General features: G+C 41.5%; 1 protein-coding gene across 4 annotated transcripts in view; it reads right to left on the bottom strand.

Moving 5' to 3' along the window:
* kif13a (kinesin family member 13A) overlaps positions 1-27,751 on the bottom strand; it is a 154,967-nt gene that overhangs the window by 2,084 nt on the left and 125,132 nt on the right. For 2 of the 4 annotated variants that reach the window (XM_042332228.1, XM_042332229.1), the window contains 8 exons: positions 27,232-27,324; positions 25,840-25,992; positions 25,020-25,097; positions 11,250-11,300; positions 10,074-10,185; positions 9,099-9,250; positions 7,384-7,503; positions 1,888-3,067 (listed from right to left, as the gene is read on the bottom strand). In XM_042332228.1, the coding sequence (XP_042188162.1) occupies positions 1,888-3,067; positions 7,384-7,503; positions 9,099-9,250; positions 10,074-10,185; positions 11,250-11,300; positions 25,020-25,097; positions 25,840-25,992; positions 27,232-27,324 (1,939 nt within the window). The remainder of the gene's footprint in view (positions 1-1,887; positions 3,068-7,383; positions 7,504-9,098; positions 9,251-10,073; positions 10,186-11,249; positions 11,301-25,019; positions 25,098-25,839; positions 25,993-27,231; positions 27,325-27,751) is intronic. The other 2 variants (XM_042332230.1, XM_042332231.1) reach the window with 1 other exon arrangement.

Genomic DNA, 27,751 nt, shown 5'->3' with positions numbered 1-27,751 from the left:
CAATGCTTACAAATCCTGTAGTGAACATAACTTGGACTTGTATAGCACCATTCACACAGAATGAACACGCAAGTGCTCAACAATTACAATAAGGAGCACTATATTTAAGATCCAGTGTCAGGAGCAGAGCTAGCCGGTAGAACATTTAGACTAAGTTAAAACACTTGGATATATCAATAAGTGCTGATACTGACAGTGACATAGCATGTTCTAACGTGCACAAGACTCTCTAAACCTATATTTCCCACAGAGCAAGATGGATATCTCAATACGCTCCAGAGCGCAGCAGTGAGCAGGTGGTTCCTACACAAGGAGAAAGGGGACAACAACAACAACAACAAAATTACATTTGTATAGCGCCTTTCACATTGGGAAGACATCCCAAGGTGCTGGACAATCATCGTTTTGGACCCGAGCTGGGGGTCGGAATCAGGGAGGGTGGAGAGCAGTGGGGAAAGGAGGGTGACCAAAGGCACGATCAAAGAGAAGGATCTTGAGATGGGTCTTGAAAGAGGCAAGTGAGGGGGTGAGGCAGAGAGATGGAGTTCCAGAGGGTTGGGGCAGATTGGCAGAAGGCCCACCTGTCGATGGTGGGATGGTAAGGTGGGGGACGTTAAGCAGGATGGAGCCCGCTGAGCGGAGGGAGAGGGCATGTTGGTAGGGGATTAGAAGGTCGTAAAGGTAGGACAAGACCATGGAGGGCTTTGAAGGTGAAGACCAGGATCTTGAACTGTATCCTGTGTGTGATGGGAATCGAGTGGAGTCTGGCGAGGATGGGGCCACGGAGCCTGGTTCGAGAGAGGACACGGGCTGCAGAGTTTTGGTGATCTGTAGCCCATGGAGGGAGGAGTTGGGGAAGCCAACAAGCAGGGAGTTTGCGTAGTCAAGCTTGGATGTTATGAATGCGTGTATGAGAGTCTCGGTGACCTGCTGTGTGAGGTAGTGGCGGAACTGGAGGATGTTACGGAGGTGGGGGAAGGCCGAGCGGACATGGGACAGATGTGGGGTAGAAAGGATAGTTGAGGGTCAAACAAGATGCCAAGGTTCTGAACTGGCTCAGTAAGGTGGAGTATCCTTGGATGGTGATGCTGTCAGCACCCGAGGTGTGGAGTAAAGATTGAGAGCCGCTCAACTCACGATATGCCCACTGGGATACAGAGCAGCATTGACAGCTCATGAGAGGTCACATGTTCACCTTTCACATGTAGTGTTGAGGAAAGGGGGGAAAATTCACTGAATACTCGCAAGTCTACAGAGCAAGAACAGCAGAGACTGATACTTGTTCCATGGCTGACTCCTAAAGACAGCCTTATTAGGGACAAAGGCTCCGACAATAATCTCTTGTGGTTAGAATTAACATATTAAAAAATTGTCTGGCTTAACATGTCTGAACAAAAAGCATTACTGTAAGCTACTTAAAAATAAGCATTAAAAAATAAATCAAATTCATCAGAAGCTTGACATGTTATCTAAAATTATACAGATTGAATTAAAAAGAAAACATACTTTTGTTGAAGAAATTAATAACTTATGAGCACAATAACATTGTACAAGTTGGCAAAGTTGGCAAGTTTCTCCTGATGGCCAGGCAAATGATGTGCCAGATAAAATCGGTCACTCATTTCATGGCTTTTGTTGGTCATTACTGCGCACAAATTGACTGCCGCAGTTGCTTACAAATAGCAGTCACTCCACTTTATAGTCAATCTGTGAAGCATTTTGAGATGTCTCAAGAGTGTGATAAGACGCGATATCAGAAGTAAGGAATATTATAAATTAACTTTCCATAATTCACAAGTATCTGGTTTATATTTATAATGGAATCAAATATTTGCAACCTCCATCCTCCCTCCTTCCCAACCACACGTGTCATGCAATGTCACTCACCTGCTGGAGTTTCAAGTTCCACCCCAATCCAGATCCCAGCAGAGAAATCCACCGCACCAACATATCGAATGGTTCCAATCTTGTTTCCAATAGACACGAGCTCTCCCGGTGTGACCCAGCTTGGTATAGGCTCACCCTGCTCTCCCGAGGCACTGTCCTCAAAATCTGAGGAATCTGAATGGCTCTTTGCAACAGGGTTATTTGGGCTTGGAGAGTTATCCAAGGCTTCTTCGTGGTCAGCTTCCTCACAGTACTGTGGGCTACCCAGGGTATGTGCTAACCTGTTATCGAGCACTGCCGTTTGCGACTGGTCACATACAACACTGCACGGCTCCTCGGGTAGTCTGGAAAGGTCATTAGCACATCCCACTGGAGTACTCTGCCACTTCTCATCCATTTCCAGACTATCTACAGAAAGGCGGTTGGAGTCAGAGGATGAACCTGTGCTGTAGACCATGGCTTCGTCAGCAGGCTCCAGGTCCTGCTTGGTTTCCTCAACCCCCTGAAAATCTGTGAAATCCTGGCTGTTAAACATTCCTACATTCACTACTGAGCTGAAAGAATGATCTTCTCCTGTATCGTCTGACATAGCATCCTGTGATAATGGATTTGTGCAGGTCAAAGTCTCCGATGCGCACACATCTGATATGGATCTATAGACCAGTATTGACTTTGACTCAATAAACTGCTGCAATACTGAGGTTTCATTCACAAAGGCACAATTTTTGGGGAGCGGTATTTTTCTGTGTGAGTCTTTCTTCAAGTCGCTGCTTTGCCCCTCAATTTCCTCTTCTTTCTCAGAAGGTGATTTCAAATGGGATATGCTGGCCCGCGACATTGTGTCATGTAGCTCAGGGTCTCTCACCTGGCTGGCCAGCTGGTCAGTGCTTTCACTGCCAGTGAACACTGCGTCAGAGAGGGTTGCATTGGAGGCACTGTGGGAGAAGTAGCCACTGGTCATACTGCTGGTAGTTGGACTGCGAGAGACCTCGTTTTCAAGGAGGCGAGAGCTCAAGAATTCTGGTTTGGAGGAAAACATATCCCTGTTCTCTAGGCTAGCATTGTACACTTCAAAGTCTGCAAAATCTTCAGGAATGTAAGGTTGCAAATTGTGAAAACCTTGGGAACCACTGATTTTCTTGTTGATGCTCTCGACTTCAAAATCCTCTTCTTCGGAGTCCTGCAGCAAGCACACATACATTTACACAATCACAAAACCGCACTTCGCCACATTCAGAGAGCATCTTGCAAATTGCAGTGACACCTAGACTGGTAAGATGGTAAAGAAGTATATTAGAATGTTACAATGCTCTGGTCATCTTATTTAAATAAATTGCAGGATTCCTCTGGTTAAGATAATAATAGATTTAATCTGATCGCCTGCTCATAATTCAACCAAATTCTCAGTTGGGGAATTTTTCCCTAGACTCCTGCTGTTTAAAGAATGTTCTGAGCACAGATCTGGTTGGCTGATCTTCAATTCATCAATTTTATCAGCTGAAAGAAAAGTGATATAAATGCTTCAAACTGCAAAATGGACTTTTTTTTAAGTTATCAAAAGTTATTTTGGTACAGCTTCATTCCTGTAACCATGAATCTCAGTTTCATGCAAGATTACCTTGAAGAATTTTCAAGAGTATGTTTAACTAAATTATGAGGGTCAGTGGTGCTATTGCACAGCATTGGGGAACTTCCAAATAAATTTGACTTTTTTAATAACAGGATTGGATGTCATGTGTCCTGACATTAGTAGCTATAAACATGATTTTGCAATCCCCCGCCCCCTATTTCATTGAGTACCGTGAACAATAAGTTTCACAAACATGCTTCTCTACCTGTAAAAACAAATGTGAGAGGTAAATAATTCATCAAGGTTAATAACTCTTTCATCTGTTGACACTAATCTTAGATATCAGAGTAGAAAATTATAGAACCACCTGGCTGAGCACTGATTCACTTACAGCACCAGTCTACAGTTTTACCAGGCATCCAATGCTAAAAAAATCCCCCTTCCAGGTCATCAGGTTGCTATCATTTCCTCCATGTTGTGCAGAAAGCTTTGTGGATCATCATTTCCTGCAAACTACACCATGTCCACAATGCACAGGAAATGAATGCTGCCGTCATCTAGAATTCGAAACGTCACATAGCAAGTGACCTCTTTGGCACTTCTTTCACTTACTGTGCAGGAAGTGATGCTTATTCTCTTGACACTGCTGAATTTTATTTTGAAAAATGCCAATTGATTTCAGAGTATAAAGCAGGGGGTTGCTGATTGAACATTGATGGTGCTTTTACATTAATAAATTCAATGCAATAAGTTTGAGGTTTTATTTTTAAGGATCAAACCCTACTAAAACAATATCAATCTCAGCTCAAAGATCCCAGGCTTTTATTTGAAACTAATTTTACATAGGAACATAAGAAATAAGAGGAGTAGGCCATTCGGCCCCTCGAGCCTGCCCCGCCATTTAATAAGATCAGGGCTGATCTTCTAACCTAATTCCATTTACTGCCCCATTCCCATATCCCTTAATCCCTTTAGTTTTTAAAAATCTGTCGATCTCAGTTTTCTGATTTTAATACTAATATCATCTAGAATTCCAACCCTGATGAATCATTTAAACCTCAATTTCAGTTCACAAAGAAATAAATCTGATAAAATGATCCATTGCAAAAGGGAGAAAGTTCTGATGTAATCAGCATGTAAAACATGGTAATCATATTCTAGTTTTGCTCAAGTTATTTAGATAAGTCAGCTGAGAATAGCCGAGAAATAGCTGAGAAAAAGCCTATGGAATAATTCATTGTTCACACTTCATACCATAAGCAACTTGTCACATTTAACAGATGTATCTTTCCTGGTTACAAGGAGATATACAAGGTGATACCTGGTTACATACCATCCTAAGAATTTACAAGCCTGGTACCACCAGCTCGCTCATAGAGAACTGGGGATGTCAGGGATGAGCATCTACCAAAATCCAAACCCCAAATCAAACCAAATTAGGCCAATTCTGTTTTATTATGTAATTTGTACATTGCATCAACCTGAATACTGGATTTTGTTTGGGGGTTGGGGACGGGGCAGGGTGGGGGGAGGGGGGGAAGAGAGTCAACCTTTGGCCAGCAGAACAACAGAAGTTCCGTGACAAGGAGAAGGGTGTACAAGCGTACAGGTAATGGGAATAGGAGGGGAGAGAAGCCACGTGAGTATAAACACCATCACAGGCTTGCTGGACTGAACAGCCTGTAGCCATGCAGTATCATTCTGCATAGTTCTATGTAATCAAGGGAGGGTTATGAAGCCTCAATGAGGTAATGTTTGCATCCCTTTAAGGAAAGGTCAGAACACTTTTATTACAGCGTTTCATCCACTTGAAGCAGCACATGGCCTGAAAGCCAGTTACAAATATCAAGTACCACCATTTGACTTGCATCCTTGGGATGCGTCATATTTGCTATCCAAAATCTGAATTGGACCTGATTGATCATCCCAAATGTCTGCAATAGTGTTTCTTCGAAGATTGAAGGTGCTTCCAACCTACCCAGCAGACTCTATTCAGTTACTTTGGATTTGTCTCAGCCACAGTGAAAACCCCAGCTTTAAATCAATGAATTATTTTACAAGGTTTTTAATCATTCAATTATCGATTGCTCCGATATACAGGTCAGTGTTCGACTAAAGCCATGAGTAGTTTTTTTTTAAAATTCCACAAGGTTTTCATAGTTCCGAATCAGTAATGGTGGGAAAATGAAAATGTTGGGTTACAGAAGCAAAAGTTACCACAGTGTGTACCTGCAGGAAAAACACAAGCACGAGGGGGAAGTGATCAATTCTCACTGGTGCCAACAACCAGTACCTAGAATCAGACAAAATGAGGTCAATTTTCTGATATTCAAGTGAAAAGACACACTTTAAGAACAGCTTCAGAGAGATTTCACGGGACATGCATTACTTCCAAAAGACTACTGCATTGCCTGTTCGGGAATTCCTATAATATAATCCTTGTATTTGAATTCTTAATTCAAAAATGCTCCAGTATATTTGTGTGATGCACACAGCTTGAGTTGACACCTTTAAAAGTTGACCAGAGATGATACCAGGCCAAGCATCTCTCTGCTGCTGTGAATAGAACAATTTTGGCCTACAGCCCAGGAAGTGGCAACATCTCTCCCTTAATGACTAAAAATGTGGTCCGTTAATGTTGAGACAGCATTTTAGGCATACTGCTTACAGTCGCGGCGTTTCCTTTAAAACATACGCAGCATCAATGAAGATCAACTGTGTAAATAACTCAAGATGTTACTTCAAATATCTGCATCGTTTCGCCCACAAAATATACAGTCAATTCACTTTACAGTATATTCTGTGAAGTGCTTTGAGACGTCTCGAAGACGTGATAAGGCGCTATATCAAATGCAAGAATTATTATTATCTTTACAATTTTAAATCTTTAACAAAAATGTTTTGCCTTCATGAAAATTATTTTAGAATGGATCAATTTCTGATCTGGTCAGGTATCTTTGAATATTTTCCACTAAAATTTGACTTTTTTCTTGAAGGCATTTGAATCCTTTGTCCTTCGACAGGAGTCCATAGGCACAAAGCCCCCCACCCCCCATTTTGTTTTTACAGTTCGAAAATTGAAAGGCAAAATCTCACATTCAAAATTTGGTCAAAGGCTGTATTTGTGAAATAACATTTTATGACAGGGATTACCCAGTTCAGTTAAAAGTGCTGAGATTACAAGTGTAATTGACTAATAATAATCATTGCATCTTCGAGACACCTCAAAGCGCTTCACAAAATATACTGACTATATTTTGTGGGCGAAGCGCAGCAGCCAATTGCGCCCAGCAATGTCTCACAAACAGTCGTAAATTGAGTGACCAAATTATTATTTTTCTTGAAGGGATTATTACTAAATAATATTAAAATATTTGTTTAATGTAAAATAAATAATATTTTATATTTTTTTCTAGTTTATTATTTTTAATATATTTCTTTAAACACCAATTATCATAAATTATTATTAGACTATGTAATATCAATATAAAATATTGTGATAATTTTTTAATCAAAATAGTTAACATTAAATATTGACTGTTTAAGTGTAATTAAACATTTCCGAATGATTTGTTAGTCAGATGAAGACCTTGGGTGTTTTCCTTCTAAATGTGCAGAGCTACAATTTAGTCCAAACAAAAAGTGGATGACACAGAGAATCACATTGGAAGTTACACAGTGCGAATGAAGGATATATTGTACTTGTGTTTGAAATGACCGCTTCTTTTAACACATTTCTCCAAATTAACTTCAAAATCGCACTTTTTTTCAAAAAATGAGAAAGCAGAAAGGAAGAAATCATGAATGTGCATGCACAGGAAGAAAATAAACTTATGGCTGCATTCATAAATATTTCAGCCATATCCTTGTGAAAGGGTATTTATCCCACCACCAAGTTTTATGACACAAAATAAAGCAAAACTTACAAACGTATCCTCATTTTGGTTACTGCTTTCTACTGGCATGTTTGTGGCACTGCTTCCTGTAGGCACAACACTGCTAGTGCTATGTATCAGCATGCTTTTATCCTGAATGGGAGACATGCTCTGCATTGGGCCAGACACACAACAAACAGCACAATGTCATACACTGATGAGTTAATCACTCTACAAAGCATGCAGTTAGTTGATGCAGACATATTGCTGAGGTCACACGCATCAATCTTCTGGACATAAAAACTCAGGTGGGTTACACTTCAAACGGCCAATTCAGGTAGAAAACGACACATGCAATTTTAATATAAAACATTTATTATACAGGTGATCATCACCAATGGATCAAAATAAAAATAATCTATATTAATATTTATGGTCAATGCAAAACATTTTTATACATGCATTTAACATACAGTTCACTATTCAAATGCATCATTCATTTTCTCTATCACCAGACAAGTGTTTTGGAGGAGTATGTGCTTATTACCTCAAGCACAGCATGTGGGTAAAAAGGAGCCGGTGTTCACATCTGGCCATTTGACAGGTTTTTCTAGTGTAGTTTGAATGATGAAGTTAAATGAATATATTCAAGTGGTACAGCTGCTACTGGTAACAACATGGGACTTTACAGCTCCCTGGTCTATTGAGTTATCCTACATACAGCATTCGTCTTTGTGGTGCTCACATTTATAATGAAGAAGTTTACTAAATTATTCTTTTTATTGTCAAAATGATTAGTTGGGAGGTCAAAAAATGCATCATTAATTTGGAGGATTACTGTGTTTTTCGGTGCAATGAAGAATCTCAAAGGACATTAGCATTCTCCTGGAGTCTGGTTTGTCTCAGACTGGTGACCCATAAGACAGAGGAGTTCTCTTCAGTCAAGCATGCTTCCTAGTGGACTGACCAAAAGTTTCAGTGAGAGAACCTGAGACCTCAAGGTCTCACCCGTTCCAGTTGAAAAGCAGACTGTGGATGCAAGTGGCTGGTTCACGAAACCTCAGATGAAATGGGAACATAGAAGGATTCCTTGTTTACTTGCTTTTAGGTGCAGAGAACTTTATTCTTCAGAATAATTTACACTGAGACAAACTCAGTCCGGGAGATCAGAAGGGATTTCTGCCCCTGTATAGGAGATTTTGGGAGGAGGATGTGGAACTTGGCAGTGCAGTGTTTCAAGCTCTGCATCCTTGAATCCGGGACCGAAGGAATCTTTTTGGAGAGTTTGGGATTCCCAGTTTGGGAAAATTACTAAAACATATGGGGAGGTGAGCAAATGAAAAGCAAACGTGATTACTTATCCTTTAAGAGCATCTTTTATTCTCCAAACTAAATTATTGATCAGATAACACGTTGATCACGTTCCAAATTTCCCACACTCCTGCTCGGAGACTTTCCATTCAACGGTGTAAAGGATCAGGGTTATACAGAGACCAGGGAAAAGGGGCAACAGTCTGACTTAATTTTCAACTCCTGAGCCAGCCCTCGCATGCTCATTCACAGGATATCAACTAAAATAAGTTGGGACCCATTAGTCCGCGGGCCTAACCATTAAGCCAGGGTCAAATCTGTTATGAAATATTGCAGATTGTTCCCCTAAATGCAAGATAAGTAGTTTGTAATATAACTGGAATACTGTGGCTCTCCTCCTCTACAGTGCAGACATTGCCTTGGGTGCTTTTCACCAGAGTAAAGTGGGGTTTTACCTCATTTCCCAGTAGTGGTTTGGACTCTATGAGCTGCTTGCCTTTCCGTTCCTCTTTCACAGGCATTAGCGATTTCAGGAACTTCGGTGGCTGAGGAGAAAAGGCTTTGAGGGGACTCCCCATGAACGAGTGTGGGCTCTCTGGTGTGGAACCTGCCAGCGGGGAATAAAACAGCACATCTCAGATAAATACTCCACCCAAGTTCCCATTTAATATTTCTAACATTCAAACTCCTCTTTAAGAAGTCTTCCGTTTTTATTTCAGATTTCCAGCAACTGCAGTATTCTGCTCCCCCCCACCTCCCCCACGATCTTAGTATTGCTTAGTAACTATGATCACTAAGCAACAAAGCACTTTTTAATCTGTGAAGTCTTTTTTTTAAAATGTGCACATTGGTTGGCTTGGTGATGGAGCTCATTACATAAGATAGAAAAAAAAGATAAAGGTAAACTTTCCTGCACAATAAGGAGAAGACTATCAGAGCAACAAATGGCACCACCTCCACCAATTCATTGCCGAACAACATGTTTTTTGTTGTGACAAATGTACTTATTGCCCCTCACCCATTCCAATTCTCTCCTCCTGAAAGAGCTACAGGCAGCACCACAACCTGATACTGTCCTTATACAATGTCCATGTGTGTACTTTCCAGCCAAGGTCTCTGGATATACATTTTGGGAATATTATTTATATACACATAAGGTTTTTCCCTTCCTTAACATAAGGTTACTGAAGCCAATTGCAGTGTCCCTTTGTTACCCTGGTTGAGATCAATCAAGTCAGATTGAGGTTTAAACCTCTAATTTACTGATCTTGATAGTCTAATCTTAGACCAAATACTGCACTCACTCAGCCATCAGTGGAGCTCCAATGTTGCATACTTATAGAAACATTTGACCTATAAAAGACCTCTTAAAATGTAACCGTGTCACAATCTTTTCCACACAAAACAGAGCTACACAGCTTGACAATTACCTGCAGTATCTTTCACTCGGCGCGGGGAATCTTTCGGTAGGGTTGCATACCAGGAACAGTCCTGAGAGTTAGACAGGCAGTCAGAAATGTCATGATGACTTTCCGAACGACCCTAGGAGGACCAGAGAGATAAAGCAAAGCTGTTTTTAGACCACGTTTGCAAAACTAGGCATGAATTATTAAACATGTCTTGTAACAAAAATGTCTTGTGATGACCTGAGCACACAATCTGGTACAACAGACACTGAAGTAATCTCCAAATGACATAGAAAGATGAATCAATCCGTCAACCCTCTCCAAAGAAGTCGGTTCGTTAATTTGACAAAGTTTACAACAAATCAGATTACCAGTGTTAAAGATTGGGCTTTTAAGGCTTTAAGAGACATCTCAGATAAGATCTTACAGATATAGTGGAACCCATTATAACAAAATATACAAAATATACAGTCAATTCACTTTACAGTATATTCTGTGAAATGCTTTGATACGTCTCAAAGATGTGATAAGGCTCTATATGAAATGCAAGGATTATTATTATTATTTCATGATAAGTGGGTCTGTTTCCACTAAAACCCTCATACACACCTTCATTACATCAAGGTTCGACTCTGCAAACTCACTGCTTGTCAGCCTCCCCAACTCCTCTCTCCACAGACTGCATATCATCCAGACCTCTGCAGCTCGTGTCCTCTCCCGCACTCAACCGTGCTTTTGATCTCCCTGCTTCCCCGCCGCCCTCCCCCTTCCCTACCCTGACCCCCAGCTCGGGTCCATAACTCTGTCTGTCCAGTGCCTTGGGACGTCCTCCTGACATGAAAGGCGCTTTACAAATGTAATTTTTTTGTTTCTACTTGGATTGGGGTATGGTCCCCGACATTTGATCCCCTATTTGTCAACTTTGTCAAGGCTTCAACATTCCCAAATAATCCAAATTATATGTGTTGGTTCCATCAGTGCTTCATGCAGCATGCAGAAAATGACATCAAGTGCTACTTGTGTGAAGAGGACTATAAATGCAAGCTTTGTTGCTGTTATCAGATGATCTCCTGACCCAGAAGTCAGCCATTTAATCTTTCAACCTGCCGATAAGCTATTTGAAGCACGAATAGAGTGAATGCACAGTGAATGCAGAAACAATGACCCATTAATATTTACAAAAAGTTAATAAAAACAAACCCTGTACTCTTCATCCTCATATCCAGAGACATCTAATCGGCTATTGGAGACCTACAGGAAGAGAAAGACAAACCAAGAGGTGAGATTAATGATTGTAGAGACAGTGTGTTTAATTCATAACCTGCCTCGATGCAAGGTGCAGCAGTACCATTGTGAACATATTATATTGTAGTTTCCACTAGTTTTCACAATTGATGTGCATTTGCATACAGAGTTAGATATAGTTCACAAAAACCCACACACAAAATTGTTACTTGTACTGCATGGGTTAGAAAAGAGTTGTGATCTCGGATGGACTCTTTCACACAAGTTCAGCACTGTGAATGTGTGCCTAGCTAATCAGTGGACTCGTGCTTAAATTTCATATAATCTTCATAGTCTTTTTTAAAGAAATACACTGTACACTTCAGAGCCTCAAAGAGGCGTGTGCAACAGATTTGTCTGATTAGTCTAACACAACTTAATTTCAGATTTTGTTTACGAACAACAGTTTAAGAACAAATATAATACACACTATTTGCTTCCATTGTACTAAGTCAGAAAGAGTCAGAAAGAAAAGAGAGAAAAAGATTTTGATTTGTACAAGGGTATAGGGGAGAGTAATTTATTTGGTCAGCTGGGTATCCGACACGAGTAAACCCATCACCACATTAAAGAGCATCCAAACCATGCCACCTATGCATGAAAATTTTCGTGTTTTGGAATAATAATGATTATTGCAAAAACAACGACTTGCACTTATGTAGCACCACTCACACTGGTAGCGTCACCGAGCGCTTGTTATTATTATTAATAATGGAGTGTGAATAGCAGAGTAAGTGGAGCTAACTTGAGAAGGAAAGAAGCAGAACGTGTGTCACAAAGAGAGAGAGAGCACTGCTTCCACATTGCCTTGCCTTCCTCACCATTAACCTATTTGTTAACCTCATCAAGGCTTCAAAATTATTTTGCATTTAGGAATATAAATCTGGCCAGTCACAAGGTAAAAAAGAAACATGCAATAATTCTTTTAAAAGTTAAGCGATTTCTTTCACGATATAATTCCCTCATTCCTGATACAATCTGGCTTCTCTGCCTCCCTGGATAGTCCTCAATCCAGTGGATGGATATTCGCCAATCTCTGTGCAAGTATTGAAAGTCTGAACTGTCCGTTCATCTTCTCTCTTCTAAGCTTGTGTCCCTTTATCGTAAAATTTGCCACTATGTTAAACATATCCATCATGACTTTACTGCTGCCCTTTAGGATTTTGAAAACTTCAGTGAGATTTCCCTCCTGCAATGCTCTGTGAACACTCCCAGATTATGAAGTATGTTCTTGTAACTCAAATGTCTAATTCCAGACATCAATCTGGTTATCTTTCACTGCATCCCACCCGTCCAAAAATGTCCCTTCTGTAATATAGCGACAATAATTGACCTCAGTACTCCAAGTGGGGCTGGACTTGTGTGTTATCTATTTATCCATACATACAAAAACTGGCATTTATATCGCACCATTCATGTAGGACAACATCTCGGAGTACTATAAACCCCATGGTCCCATGTGCTCTCTTTACTACTACCTCACACTGTTCTGATGGTTTCAGTAATCAACCTACATATCACAGATTGTTCTGACTATCCTCTTCCTCATTTCCTCTTTAACCATTATTGGTTACCTAATGCCCACATGTTGCCTTTCCCTGCAGAGCAATGAGACTAAATGATGTCAGCCATTAATTAAAGAAAACCATCCTTGAGCAATACTAATTATGTCAAATCACTGGAAAATAGGAACTGCCTGCTCTTTCGTACCATCTGTCCCAAAACTCTCAAAGTCTTAGCCTGAGAGCCATTGATTTAAAAATTTAAGCGTACATAATTTTAGAAAATTCCTAGATTCAGTCTCGATTTAGAAGACAATTTTCCACAGTTCTTAAAAAAAAGGCTGAATTTAAGAACTTGCCAAAATTCTTAACAATCCTAAATCTTTTAAGAAAATGGTCTGAAGCTTGAGAGCATGAGACTTTTGGGCTTCCGCTGTCTCTGCTAATTTTCTATTGTAATGTACATGCACACATGCTGATGTTAGGTATTGCCTTCCATACCTTTCACAGCAAACACCCCAAGATTGAGGTCTGCACACTCAAATTTGTCTCACTTTACTTCCAGCTGATGTCTGTTCTCAATTTCTTCTGTTCCTTTAATTAACCATTTTCATGAACTGGGACAAAAACATTTCCGTAGAAAACTGTGAAGGCAGTGGTGGGGGTTGGTAGTAGAGAGGAAAAGCGTTCCTCACCAAGTGACCGGCTAAGCAACTTGGTAGGGCATGCTGTGAAGAAGGTTGGAGTAATGTTGGATGGATTTTCATTTAAAATATAGATTGTTTGTCTTGAGAAGATTGCAATGATTAGGTATTTCCAACAAAATTGAAGTAATCTGTGCCATGGCATCAGATGTCTTCTGGGTTTAAACATATGCAGCAGCAAACAATGGAAAAGTTGAGGCTGTTCCAGATCAGAAATTTCAGGTAGAGGGTATCAGCATCTTCCACTCATTCTTATTTCTGTACTTGGAATGGTCCTTGAAAGATTCAGGTCTTATCTCTCATACCGTCTCCTATTTGTCTCCACCAACGGTTTCGCTTCCAGCCCTCAAACAGTCTTGTGCGGTGTTCCTCAGGGCTCTGTCCTCAGTCCCCTCCTCTTCTATATGCTCCCTCTTGGTGACATCATCCGCAGACATAGGGTCAACTTCCACATGTATGCGGATGACATTCAACTCTATCTCTCTGCCTCCACCCTCAATTCCAGGACCACTGATGTCCTGACAGACTGTCTGTCAGACATCAAGTTCTGGATGAGAGCCAACTTTCTACAGCTGAATGTCAGCAAGACCGAGGCTCTCCCGATTGGCTTGCATCAGCGCCTCTGCCCTTCAGGCAATGGCAGCAACACCATCCAGGGATGCACACACCACCTCACCAAGCCAGTCAGGAACCTGAGCGTCTTATTCAACCCTCAACTACCCTTTCTCCCCATATCCATGCCATGACCCTCTCTGCCTTCCCCCACCTCCACAACATTGCCTGACTCCACCAATGCCTCACCCCTCAGGTTGTTGAAACTCTCATACACGCATTCGTCACCTCACGGGTCGACTATGGAAACTCTCTCCTTGTCGGCCTCCCCAACTCTTCCCTTCACAAGCTGCAGATTATCCAGAACTCAGCTCATGTCTTCTCCTGCACCTGGCTCCATGACCTCATCACCCCCACCTGGCTCCACTGGCTCCCCATCCCTCAGTGGATAGAATTCAAAATCCTCGTCCTCACTTTCAAGGTCATCCACGGCCTTGCCCTCTCCTGCCTCTCTGACCCCCTATCAACCTGTCACCTCCCTCTGTTCAGCAGGCTCCAGCCTGCTCCATGTCTCCCGCCCGACCGACCCTACCATTGGCGGCCGGGCTTTCAGCCTTTCTGCCCCTCACCCTTTGGAACTCCGTCCACATTCCTTTTGCCTTGCTCCCTCCCTTTGCCTCCTTCAAGGCAGACTCAAAATCCTCCTTTTCGACCATGCCTTCAGCCGCTCTCCTACCCCCTCTGCCTTCCCTCATCCCAACCCTGCCCCCACATGCTCGGATCCTGACTCCTGACTGTTCAGCACCCGATGTGAAATGCACATTACAAAGGTAATTTTGTTGTTGTTGTTCTGTACACAGTGTGCTTCCCATTGTTCAGCATACATATGGGACCTGGACATTGATGTCACGCTGCACCTTGGCTAAGTTGGCGATGCTCAGCTCCAGATCAGAAAATTGTGGGTTCAATCCCCATATTAGAACTTAAGATCACAGTCCACACTGACTCGAGTCAATGTAATACTACGAGTGAATGTGTCTTATTAGAGGTATAATCTTTTGGATATTAAACTGAATTTCACTCTTCCAGTTCTTGTGGACTCTAAAGATCCCATGGCATCCCAACAACAAAATACAAAGAATCGCTCTTTTTCACCTCATGGAGGTTTGTGGGACCTTCTTATTGCAAATGGCTGCTGTGTTTGCCTACATTATATAATAATAATCCTTGCATTTGATATAATGCCTTATCATGTCTTCTAGACATTTCAAAACACTTCAATAGAATAACCTGTAAAGTGAATTGACTGTATATTTTGTTGGTGAAACACGACAGCCAATTGCACACAGTAGGATCCCACAAATAGCTGTGGATTGAGTAAACAAATTATTATTGCTTCGAAAGGATTATTACCCCCAGAAAAGCGATCCACCGGATTCCTACTTATTGTTAGGTAAACAGAGACGTGTGGAGTAAGGAAACTTGCCCAATATTTTGCCCTGCCGGGAATCAACCCAGGTCCTCTCACTTGCGAGGTGAGTACTCTAACCACTAAGCTGCAGAACTCCACAATTGACTGCTAATTAATATTAACAGTCAATCCACTTGACAATAATTACCGCTCTAAGATGGGTTGATGTGATAAGGCACTCTGCAATTGTAAATTCTTTATTTCATTGCCTTGAGTTGGTCAAATGGATTCTATATTTAAACACATCCATTGTTTGCAGTCAGTTTCACACTTCAGTCACTTCCTCAGTTTATCCCGATACATGGCAGAAACGTATTATATGAACCAGTGAACAAATCAGAACATCTTAAAATGCTACTAACATTATCATACAGCATACTCACTAACAGACTGAACTAAGGTCAAAGGCAAACTCAAAATAAGATTCCATTTGGTAAGGCAGTCAATATAGTGTGCCAAAACATGACCCAATGAATTTTTATCCACTTGCTGATTTGTATTGCTTTGAATATATTCCCATTTCTCTATATAAATGGTCAGACTTTTGTCCCAACCTCTCTTACATTCCTGCCACGTTTTAAGTTGTTGCTCTGATACCCTGGGACACTTGCTTAACGCTGAATAGAATTGCACATAAGGGTTGTGGGCTGCAGTCCTATTGAGTTGTAAATTAGCCACAGTCTTTATGTAACCTTCCCTTTTGATAGGTTGACATGGTTCCCAATTATTGGGCTAATGAAGTGTTCAGTGTATTTTGACCAGGGCTGGAATGTTGCAGTCCTCCACCAGGAGATGCCAACGACTTCATACATCTGACAGAACTTTCTGAATGTCAGCCACCTGTTATTGGCTTTCATTTGCACATGAACTATTTCAGCATCTCTCAGAAAGACCCTTTGAAGGCTGGAGGATTGTCACATAATCACTAATTTCATTATCATTGGTGATCGTACTGGATTAGCCGTTTTAGCAAATGGAATGCTGGAAAAAGGTGCAGCTTTCAGAAAAGCATGTCCCTGTAAGTGAATTAGAATAGACTTCCAGCAAATAAAATCCTCTCTCGATCGAATCCAGATTTAGACGACACCAAGAATTCCTACTGCTTGTGCAACATTTCAAATTCTCTTTGGGTCACTTATTTGTAGACCAATTTGAGTTATTAATTAAATCCCTCAGTGTCTTAAATAGCCTCCGAGGCATTGGTGAGGAGAGTACTACTCCGGCTGTCCAGGCTGCAGCACTGAGGTTGCAAGGTTTACTGCTGATTCTTTGGTTAGTGCACCCAAATGCACTCATTTTGGGGTATGGGGACATGGGAACAGGAGTCAGCCATTCAGCCCTTCAAGCCTGTTCTGCCATACTGTACGATCATGCCTAATCTGCATCTCAACTCCAATTACCCACATTTGCCCCTTGATACCCTGACCTAACAAATATCTATCCACCTTAGGGGCAAATTACAAAACTCAATGCTGTCCACATGATTTCCCATCAGTGCACCAGAATATCCAGTGTAATAAATACATTTCCTGAGAATTGAGAAACAATATAGGGGCATCTTGCAAATCATGAATATTCAATTGCCCTTACGTTTACATCACAATAGTACCTGTGCCTTGATTTCATACTAGATTTAATTTCTTCTGATATTTTTGCCTCAGCAATTTTCACTACACTACACACTAAGCAGGTTTGCCATTTGTCATTATGCAATTTGCACCAGTCAAACTTCCACTTCTCTTCCTCAGTGGATTACTACCAAATGTATGACCAGACAACTGAGAAGTCACTACAATGCAGTAGTGAGACACATTTTACCTGCTCATCCCATGAATGGGTTAACTATTCTGGCTATTTCTGATAGAAACCTGAGGAAATTTACAGTACTCATTACCAGGTAATTTTACATTTATATAGCACCTTTCTAGTCCAAAGGGCATCCCAATGAGTTTAACAATACTGGTTTGACACCCGAGCTGAGTGAAGGGAGGGAAAAGATGACCAAAAGTGTGATCAAAGAGTCAGTTCTTGAAAATGACCTTGAATGAGGTGAGGGAGGGAGCGAGTCAAAGGGACTCTGGGATGGAGTTCCAGAGAGAGGGGGCCGATAGCCTGAAAGCCCGATGGTTCGACAGCTAGGACAGGGGACATGAAGTAGGCCAATGCTCGCTAAGTGAAGGGAGTGGCTAGTTTCGGTAAGGTTTGAGGGGTTTACGGTGATAGGCTGGGGTGAGACCACGGAGCGATTTAAGGTGATAACAAGGATTTGAACTTGATGAGTTGGAGGCTGGGGAGTCAATGAAGCCGAATGAGAATGGGGGTGATAGCCACCTCTATGTAACCTTGTGGGCTGCAGAGGTCTGGGTAATCTTATATATAATACGTGGATTTTGATATAACCGCTTATCAAATCGTTGAGACATCTCAAAGCGGAGTTCTGTAGAATTCATTTTACAGAATATACTGTAAAGTGAATTCTGCATACTTTGTGGGTAAAACTGGGCAGCCTATTGCAAACAGCAGTGTCCCACAAACAGCCGTGGATTGAGTACCAAATTATTATTATTGGCTTCATTGAAAATAATAATAATTTGCTCACTCAATCCACAACTGTTTGTGGGACACCGCTATGCGCAATTGGCTGCCACTTTTCTCCCACAAAATATACAGTCAATTCACTTTACAATATCAAAACACAAAATACTGCAGATGCTGGAATCTGAAACAAAAACAAAGAGTTGGGAAAACTCAGGTCAGGCAGGATCTATGGAGAAAGGAAAGTGAGTCAACGTTTCGGGTGCACAAGCCTTCGTCAGCACCCAAGGAAGTCCACATGACCAAAGTCTCTGACGAAGGATCGTGGACCCGAAATGTTGGCTCACTTTCCTTTCTCCATAATGCTGCCGGACCTGCTGAGTTTTCCCAGCTCTCTGTTTTTGTTTCACTTTACAGTAAATTCTGTGAAGCGCTTTGAGACATCTCAAAGACATGATCAGGCGCTTTATCAAATGCAAGGATTATGTGGATTATTTTTGCCTCCTCATCCCCCAAAAGATCAAGTTCAAGATTCTTGTTCTCACCTTTAATTCCCTTCACAGTTTCACCCCACTCTACCTCCAAGAGGTCCTCAACTCGACCAACCCATTTTATCAGTTGGTAGATGTGGTTCAAGAATCTGAGTATACTGAAGATTAAGAAGCAGCACTACACAATTCATTGAAGTCCTTCCTGTCGAGTCTGCTGTGTATTGCAGAAAACTATAGACATATGAAAGCTGTTAGTCTGTGCTTGTGATTTTGGAACATGTCTGTACTGTTCATCAGTGAATTTTGCTTGATGGGGATTTGCCTTTTTACACTTCTCCCCGGATATAAATTTTACTTGTCTCAATGGTGAAAACTGGACAGGAATGATTTCTTTTCATCCCCGATAGAAAGCTCCCTCTTTGACTTGCATTCTTTGGCCATGTGGCCTTCCTTTCCGCAGAGGCGACAGATGTGCAGCCCTTCACATCTGTGTGGTCGCGTGGGTCTCTTGTCCAATTTTTCTTTGCATTTGGTGCCACTCCTGGAAGGACGAGGTACAGGAGGTGGAGCTGGATTTTCGACAAAACCCATCATAAATTGCAGCTTCTCCAGTTTTTCAAATTGATCCTTCTGCTTCAGAGCAAGTTCTTTTACTAAGAGAGTCAGCTCACTTAACGAAGGGTCTCCTACTGAACAGGGTTCAACCTCAGCTAGCTCAGGCACATCTTGTAAGCATTTATGACTATTCTGCATGTGCAGAATAGTCTGGCACTGATTTGCTAGTTCCAGTGGCTCTTTATTCCGGCTTGACGACACTTGGCTTTCACATGCTGGTTGTCCTGTCTTTGTTGGCTGAGTCCTGCATACCATCAGCCTTGATTTTACAGATGGAGGTTTCTGATTGACATCATACTCAGGCACACCACTCATCAAATGCGAAGTCAGTTTGAAATCCTTGTGTGCTGGCGAACGCTTCCTGTTCACTCTCGCTTTAAAAGTCCTTAATACCGAATGCACAGCATATGAGGTTTTCATTTCCCTTGGCTGCTTAAATTTTTCATAAAACTCAGTCATGGGATCCAGTGGTAGTTCAGAGCCCATGTATTCTGCTCGGAGTCTCTCAAAAGCCCTCTCAGGACTTTGCTCCTTTTGTGGCAAATCACGAACCAATTTCTTTGCTCTGCCCCCGAGACGGTGCACGACAGTCGCAAATTGGAGCGTTGCAGACATTGAACTAGTGTCCAGCAACCACTGCATATCCTTTATCCAGTCTTCGACATCAAGTCTGCAGCCTGGGGCTCCAGTGAACACTGGCACACTCATTAACTGATTGTATGGGATCATTGTGGTGCATGGAGTCAATGATAAAGCGTCTAATTGACAGCTGGTCTCTGGAAACGACTGCTTAGAAGTGGATTGGCTGTCAATTATTGATGGCATCCAATGGACCTCAGTTAAGTGTCTGCTTGCCTCCACTGGCTCAGCAAGCTTCTTTCTCTGAGGGACAGACACGAGTAAAGCATTCAACTACTTTATCAGCCAGGATAACTGTACACGACAGCCTGGGTTTTCAAGCTACAATAACCAACCGTTTGCTCTGTGCTGTAACTGATGTTGACAACAATTGATGATAGGTCCTGCTGGTTTCCCTCAAGTTTCCAAATGAAGGCTATTCCTAACTGCTTCACCCTCCCCTCACTGCCCAGCACAGACATGAAGGGCTGAATGGACTCCTATACTGTAAGCTTCCATCCCTACTTTTATTTTACACAGGACCAAGCTACCAACCACAGCTATTGATCTCTCTGCTAAATACTGTTAACTGCTTACACGTGCATGTGTTTATTCAGGGTGAATCGGAAGTCCTTATTCAAGAGTTTTTAATAATTAATTTTTTTTAAGGCAAAATTCATAGAGAGTGTACAGTGATTACAGGAGATGCCTTTCATTGTGTTTGTGAAATTTTTGCACCGAGTTGATAGGTTTAAACGTCTGCATGACATGCATTTTGAATATCTCGTAGATCTATGAGTAAGGACTTTTGATTCACCCTGTAGATAGACAAAGGTGTCTAATTTGTGGTGTTTCTGAATAAATTTCTTAATAAATGTGTAATTATCAATTTTTCATAAGATATCGAATTACTAAAAATAGGCAGACTTTTTACAAATTCAATAATTGCACATTTCATAAGAAATAGGTTAAGAAATATAAAAAATTAAAGCCTATTCCTAAATTAAAAGCATTTCTTTGCATTATAGGCATGGGCTGAAAAGCAGTCATCTTATAAGGACACGGCTTAATTGCTCTTTTCTTTAACTGCAGTCTTGTCAGTGGGTAATAAATCACATACTTAACTGCTCACTCAGAGCTATGAAAGCTTTCATTATTTTTACTGTACAAAGCCCAAGGTAATTGTTTCTAGTTAAGACCAGGGGTGTTAGTATTGGGAAATGGACTGCTCCTTATTTCAAGCATCTAATGGTAGCACTCGGTGACTCCAGGTCAGGTACAGCACTGTAGAGTTCAGGGAAAAGCTGCTTCTATTCCACCTGGCCTGCACTTTATCCAAAAGATCAGGAGAGCACTTGATACTGTCCCATGTGATACTCTGCAGCCTCTCTGAATTCAAGATAGTTTTGTCCTTCAATCCCATGGCCTTGTGAATGAATGTGCAAGCCTGTGATAGCTAACAGTCAGAGGAGACTTTAATCCAAGGTGTCTGGGCTGGTGTAGAACCCAGCTACCGAAGGTTTCTGCACTTGATCCCAGTCAGTCTTTCCCCCTTTTCATTTCTGCTCTCTTACCAAACCACTCCTCAGGTCTAAGCCCGAAACAATGATTTCCACATAATTGAGCCCAGATCTGAACTACGAACACACCATGTGATGCCACTTTTTAATTCCCATTCTGTGCATCAAAGTGAAACGTGCGATGGATGCTAGACTTTAAACAAAGTCTTTAGGAAGAACAACATTAAAACATTGTATGTTTTAAAGATTTTGATACAACATTCATGCGTTTGAAAAACCAAATACAATAAAGAGCAGAGAGGTATCTGTTGCTGTAGTTCAGCAGAGAGGAAGACAGAAGGTGTATTTTCCAGCTTGGGCTAGCCATGTGCAAACTGAATACAAATGTGTATAATATTATATAATCAACCAACAAACAGGATTTCCGTGTCTCCCAATATTTCTGTATTGGTTGCTAATTGCATAATTAAACACACGTGGAATTATCTCTGTGCACATGCTTTACACGTGGTTGACACAACCTGAGAAATAAAACTTGAAAGGAGAGCAAATGATTGCTGTTTGTTTTCTAATAGAAACAGAAAACATGAAAAGCTATAACCAAGCACTTGAAAATACTCTATGACAATGTTATCACTGTTCTATGCACAACAAGCATTATGTACCAAACCCATGCAACATGACCACATTGGCATGTTTTGCAATAAGCGGAAAGCGTAGGCAGTTTGCTGTAACTCATGTGTCACACTTGGTGAGTGGGAGACCTTTGGAGTTCAATTTAAAAAAAGATGATTTTGTTGCTGCAGAAAGAGACATCCAATACATGGGTTGTGCAAATCAAAAACATACGTTCATAGTTGGTTGTTTACCTTTTGATGGTTGTGCCTGTATGATATGTACAAACAACTCATGACACCATATTTTTTGGAATGCACCTAAAGACGGAAACTTGACTAGCATTTGTGGTCAGAAGGCTTTTGTTTAGATCAAATCCCAGTCAGATCATGGTGAAAACATGAGAAGTTGAAAGTTAAAGCAGCTGGTTCTGGTTCCTGCATGTATCAAGCTCCCCAAGACCAGCATGGAGTCATTGGGCTGAGTAACACAGGCATATAAGTATATATTCGGGGAGAGGAGTCAGGACAGAGTGGAGGAGGAGCCTGGGCCTAGCGAGCAGCATAAAAGGAGCGGCTGAGGTAAGCTGGGAACTGTCAGAGCTATGGAAAAAAAAAAAAGTGACGTTGGTGTGACGTCATTTTCAACAGCAGAACCAGGGGGACATCGCGGGTGGATAAAATTCTTCAGGGGAAAGGGGAACATCCAGAAGTGGTGGTCCATGTTGGGATCCATGATATTGGTAAAAAATAAAGGGCTGAGATGCTGCAGGGTGAATATCAAAAGCTGGGGAACAAACTAAAGAATAAAACATCCAAGGTGGTGATCTCTGGATTGCTCCCTGTGCCTCGGGCAAATAAATACCTTAATGGCAGGATCAAGCAATGAATGCTTGGCTGGAGAAATGGTCCAGAAAAAAGGGCTTCAGGTTTCTGGATCATTGGGACCAGTCCTAGGGCAGGTGGGACCTGTACCATATGGATGGGTTGCATCTAAACAGGGCTGGGGCGAATGTCCTTGCAGACAGGCTAACTAATGCTGTAGGGGAGGGTTTAAACTAGTTTTGAGGGGGAAAGGGAATGCAAAAAACAAAGGGCAAGAAAATAGAGAAATAAAACAGGGTGGGGGGCGTGCAGAGCAGGTCAAGTCGGTCTTGGAGTGCATGTGCCTAAATGCACGGAGTTTAGCAAACAAGATTGGTGAGCTGCAGGCTCAAGTGGTCATAGGGAGATATGATGTAGTAGCAGTAACAGACTTGACTCAAACAAGGACAGGAATGGGAGCTGAATATTCCTGGCTATAATGTATTCAGGAGGGATAGAGAAGGAAAAAAAGGAGGGGGTGTGGCAATTTTAATCAAGGATATGGTTATAGCCATGGAAAGGGTCGAGGTGCTGGAGGGCCCCAAAACAAAGTCTATCTGGTTAGAGTTAAGGAACAAAAAAGGAGCCGTTACGCTGGTAGGAGTATACTATAGACCACCAAATAGTGAGAAGGAAATAGATAGGAGCAAAGAAGGTTACAAGGAGACTTAATAGAGGTTTTCAAAATCATGAGGGGATTTGATAGGTTAGAAAGGGAAAAACTGTTTTCACTGGTGGGTGTGTCGGTGACTCGAGGTCACAGATTTAAAACAGTTTCTAAAAGAAGCAGAGGGAAGGTGAGAAGACATTTTTTCATGCAGTGAATTGCTCGTATCGGGAATGCATTGCCTGAAAGTGTGGTGGAGGCCGATTCGATAACAACTTTTAAAAACGCGGTGGATCGGTATTTGAGGAAGACGGGTTTGCAGTGTTATAGGGAAAGGGCTGGGGAGTGGGATTGACATTACATTGCTCTTTTCAAAGAGCCGGCACAGACTCGATGGGCCAAATGGCCTCTTTTTGTGCTGTATGATTCTATGATGATATATAATATATGTAAAATATATATATGTAAAATATATATGTAAAATATATATGAAAGGGCACTGAAATCAAGGCATTAACATTCATCTGCACATTCCAATTCCAGCAAACCCACATCAAGAAAAAAGATAACTGGATCCCAATGAACAAGTCTTGACCAGAAAACCATCTAAACAAACCAAGAGTTCTGAATTTGGTCTTGTTCTTTGCATTGTCTCCCCAGTGATAATCAGCTATACGTTTGACACATTGTTTTTCACCCTAGGTTCAATGAGCTTGCATTGACCATCAAAATAAATTTGTATCCAATATCCAGTTACATCTTTCACCAGCACAGTTGAATCTTATCGTTTTCATACCTCGGTAAAGAGGGCAATTAACTATTCGGGCTAATTTTTCTATAGTCTGAAACTTATGTCACTAAAATCCCCAATTCAGCAAAATAGCAGGTCTATTTACTGCCAGCTCTTATTTGGGAGGTACTATTATCTTGAACCAGTTCTTTAAGTAGAGAATCTTTAGCCACTTATTGCTAAAAGTACTGGCTCAAGACAATAGTAACAGCAATAGAGTAGACTTGATCATTTTCAAGGATGAGCTAATTGCAAAAATCAGATATAAAATTCTGGGACGGCAGAATAAACAGTAAAACTTTGAAAACTAATTTATCACTAAAAGGCTCACTATTCTAACTAAACAGTTGTTGTTATACAGTTGCTTTCCTTTTTTGAACAATTGCTTCAAAACTATGCCAAAAAATTAAATCTGGAGTTTAGTTTAAAAATATTTTTTTACAGCCTGCTCTTTGTTTGGGGAAAAAAAGCTGCAGTTCATTCAATAAAGTAGTTTACACTGGAGCCCTATGATTTAAGAGGACTTCCACAGCTGCGTATTCAAACAAAACTAGTGATATTACAGTTGAACATGCTTTACACTAGAATACTCCCATCACCCCCAAAATCAGTGTGAAGTCCTGGAGGATTCCAATGGGACACCATGAGAATCACATCGGCTTGCCAACATTAAATAAAAATCTGTAAATGTCAATATTTGTCTGTTTTTGTGACGCCACAATCTGCCGCAAATATTGATATTATTTACACAGAATGGTGCACTGCAGGCACTGTGAAGCTGATTTAGATTAATTGGTACTTACATGGTGCACGTTAGGTGTGCTGATACTCCTCTTCATATGCCTTCCTTTGGATGAAAGTGCTTCTTTGACTGTGACTGCCTAAGACAGAAAGATGGAAAACAAAATCAGCAGCTGCCAAACAAAGTCCTCCAACAGGCCCACGGATGTTGAACACTTTGGACACAAAGGTCCAACAGATTGTCAAACTAGCTGAAAACCTAAGGGCAGGGGAAGAAAGGCAGTATAAGAAATTAAAATAAAAATAACATAAAAATAAGATTCAATAATAACTTTCAAAAGGGAATTGGATATACACTTGAAAATTTACAAGGAAAAAGTGGAGGAGTGGAACTAATTGGGTAGCTCTTTCAAACAGCCGGCACAGGCACGATGGGCCAAATGGCCTCCTCTGTGCTGTAAGATTCTATGATTCTATTCTACAAATACAATTGTACTGTAACATCTATCAAAATAACTGCAATTCCTGGATTTTTTTTAGATACGTCATTCTGCTAATGATCTGCTGGGTGAAGGCTCCACTGGTGCAGTACTCGGCCCTGCGAACCAGAGGATTGCAACGTGAATTCCGAGTCTTTGATGAATTGGCTGGGCTCAGTCAGATGCAACAGCAGACTGGCTACAATTGGTTATCATTCCAGTTCGGGCTGGGGCTGGTATTTTAGCTCAGGGCCCCTGCCAGCTACGTGAAGTGACATGCAATTGAGTTTCCATTGGGAGATATAAGATGGGGTGATCCAATGACTCAGTTTTACAACAACACTATTACAACTACATTTAGCCGCAGTGAAGATTAACTGGATTTAACTGGTCAGACTCTGACCTGACGGAGGCGCTCCAGGCTCAGGATGTTCTCCACCTCCAACACTCCTCTGGTATATTTCTCAATGTAGGTTTCTCCATTGCCCGAGCTGTCGATTTCACCCTTTGCTGCCATTAATGCCAGGGTCTCTCGATCCTCAGGCTCTTCTGAGGCCTGAATTGAAGAGTCAAGATTACAAAACAGCTGAAACTCAGCTGCATACAACTAGTTGTGAAGTCAAAACAAAGTTGCTCGGGGAGTGGATTTCAATGCACTGCACCCAACAACAACAATGGCAACTTGGATTTATATAGCGCCCTCCACGTCGGACGGCATCTCAGAGCACTTCACAGTAATGTATCCTGGGGACGAGCTAGGAGGAGGGGGAGGAAGGTGACCAAAAGCACGGTCGAAAAGAAAGGTCTTCAGCCAAGACCTGAAAGTGGAAAGAGAGGGGGCGAGGCGAAGGGAATGAGGAAGGGAGTTCCAGAGCCTCGGGGCATAGTGGCTGAAGGCACGGCCGCTGCTGGTGGAGCGGAGGACTCCAGAGACAAGGAGGAGGCAAGTCTCAGTGGAGCGAAGGCAACGGGCACTGTTGTGAGGAGAGAGGAGGTCAGAGAGATAGGGGGTTGCAGAGGAGCGGAGTAAGATCTTCACCCTTAATATTTCTCTCCCCTTGCACAAAAAGCAACAACTCGCACATCCCAAGATCACAAGAGGGGGTCGAGTGCACAATTGGGAATCGGACTTGGCAGACAATGGGAAAGCTGGTGTGGGAATTGGGAATACCACATGGGCATAGTAGGGGAGGTTCCTCTCTGGTAACTGGGACTGAGACATTTTGTATGGCAGAACAGAGAAAGCTTTACTATGAACTCCAAATGGGAGTGTAGCACACCTGGGAACTGCATAATATAGATGCTGGTATCGACAATGTTGCATGTTTTGAGTGCACAGATTCATCAGAATAAAACGTTGCAATAAATCTGTGTACATTTACACCACTTATCCCCACCTGATAAAATGTTACTAGATTTTACATTTTTTTTCAGTGCGACAATTGAACATTGAATCACACCTGCAGTGTACTTAGTTGTGATGTTTTATGGTCCGTCACCCCCCAGAGGTCATCGTGACACCCATATAGTTTTTAAAAGGTTAAAAAGTATTCAATCACTTATGAACACTAGTAAAACAGGCGTTCTCTAACCTTGCGGAGGTGAATCCAGTCACTTAACATGTCAGTCACTTAACATTAGAAATAATCACTACATGGTCAGATGAGCCACTGACTGAATAAAATTTCCCTTCTTCAGCTTCAATACCCTACATTGGCCTAACCTCTTCTCCCTACAAAGCATTTGTTAGCTCACAGCCTCAGCTTTCGCAGAGATAAGAATGGCAGTGATTTACCTTCGGTATGTTTGAGACTATTTCATATGTAACGCCACAGGAATGCAGAATGTTTTTGTAGGACATTCGTCGTTTCAAACTCTGCGTAAAACTCTGCAAAATAAGTTTTCGGAAAGATAATTTGAATGAATCGCTTGGTTTTGTAACAGGGAAAAATATCACCAATAGAGAATACTGAGAGCCATAACAGTAGATTCATTCATTAGAGATGGTCTAATTCCAGTTTAACCTTTCCACTGCAGGCTTCTACAGGGAATTCAATACCACCTCAACAGAGTTTGTTGAAACTTCCAAAATGATCATCGCTCAAAAACGCCAGTTCATTCTGTGAAAACATGTTTCTTTCCAAAAACACATTGAGGGTTCATTAAGGAAAAAGTCAGGGTTGAAATGACTAATATACTAATATACTTATCATCAGGGTTCAAATGTATTCACTGTAATTATACTGTGTTTGAGTTTTACATTTACACTTTGACTTTAACCTGTTGTCTCAATTACATTGCATCTGTCTTACCAT

This window comes from Callorhinchus milii, unplaced genomic scaffold (assembly GCF_018977255.1).
Source record: "Callorhinchus milii isolate IMCB2004 unplaced genomic scaffold, IMCB_Cmil_1.0 Scaffold2, whole genome shotgun sequence".
In the NCBI taxonomy this organism is placed as follows: Eukaryota; Metazoa; Chordata; class Chondrichthyes; order Chimaeriformes; family Callorhinchidae; genus Callorhinchus; species Callorhinchus milii.
Note: the sequence above shows the minus strand (reverse complement) of the source record. Positions and strands in the feature narration are given on the sequence as shown.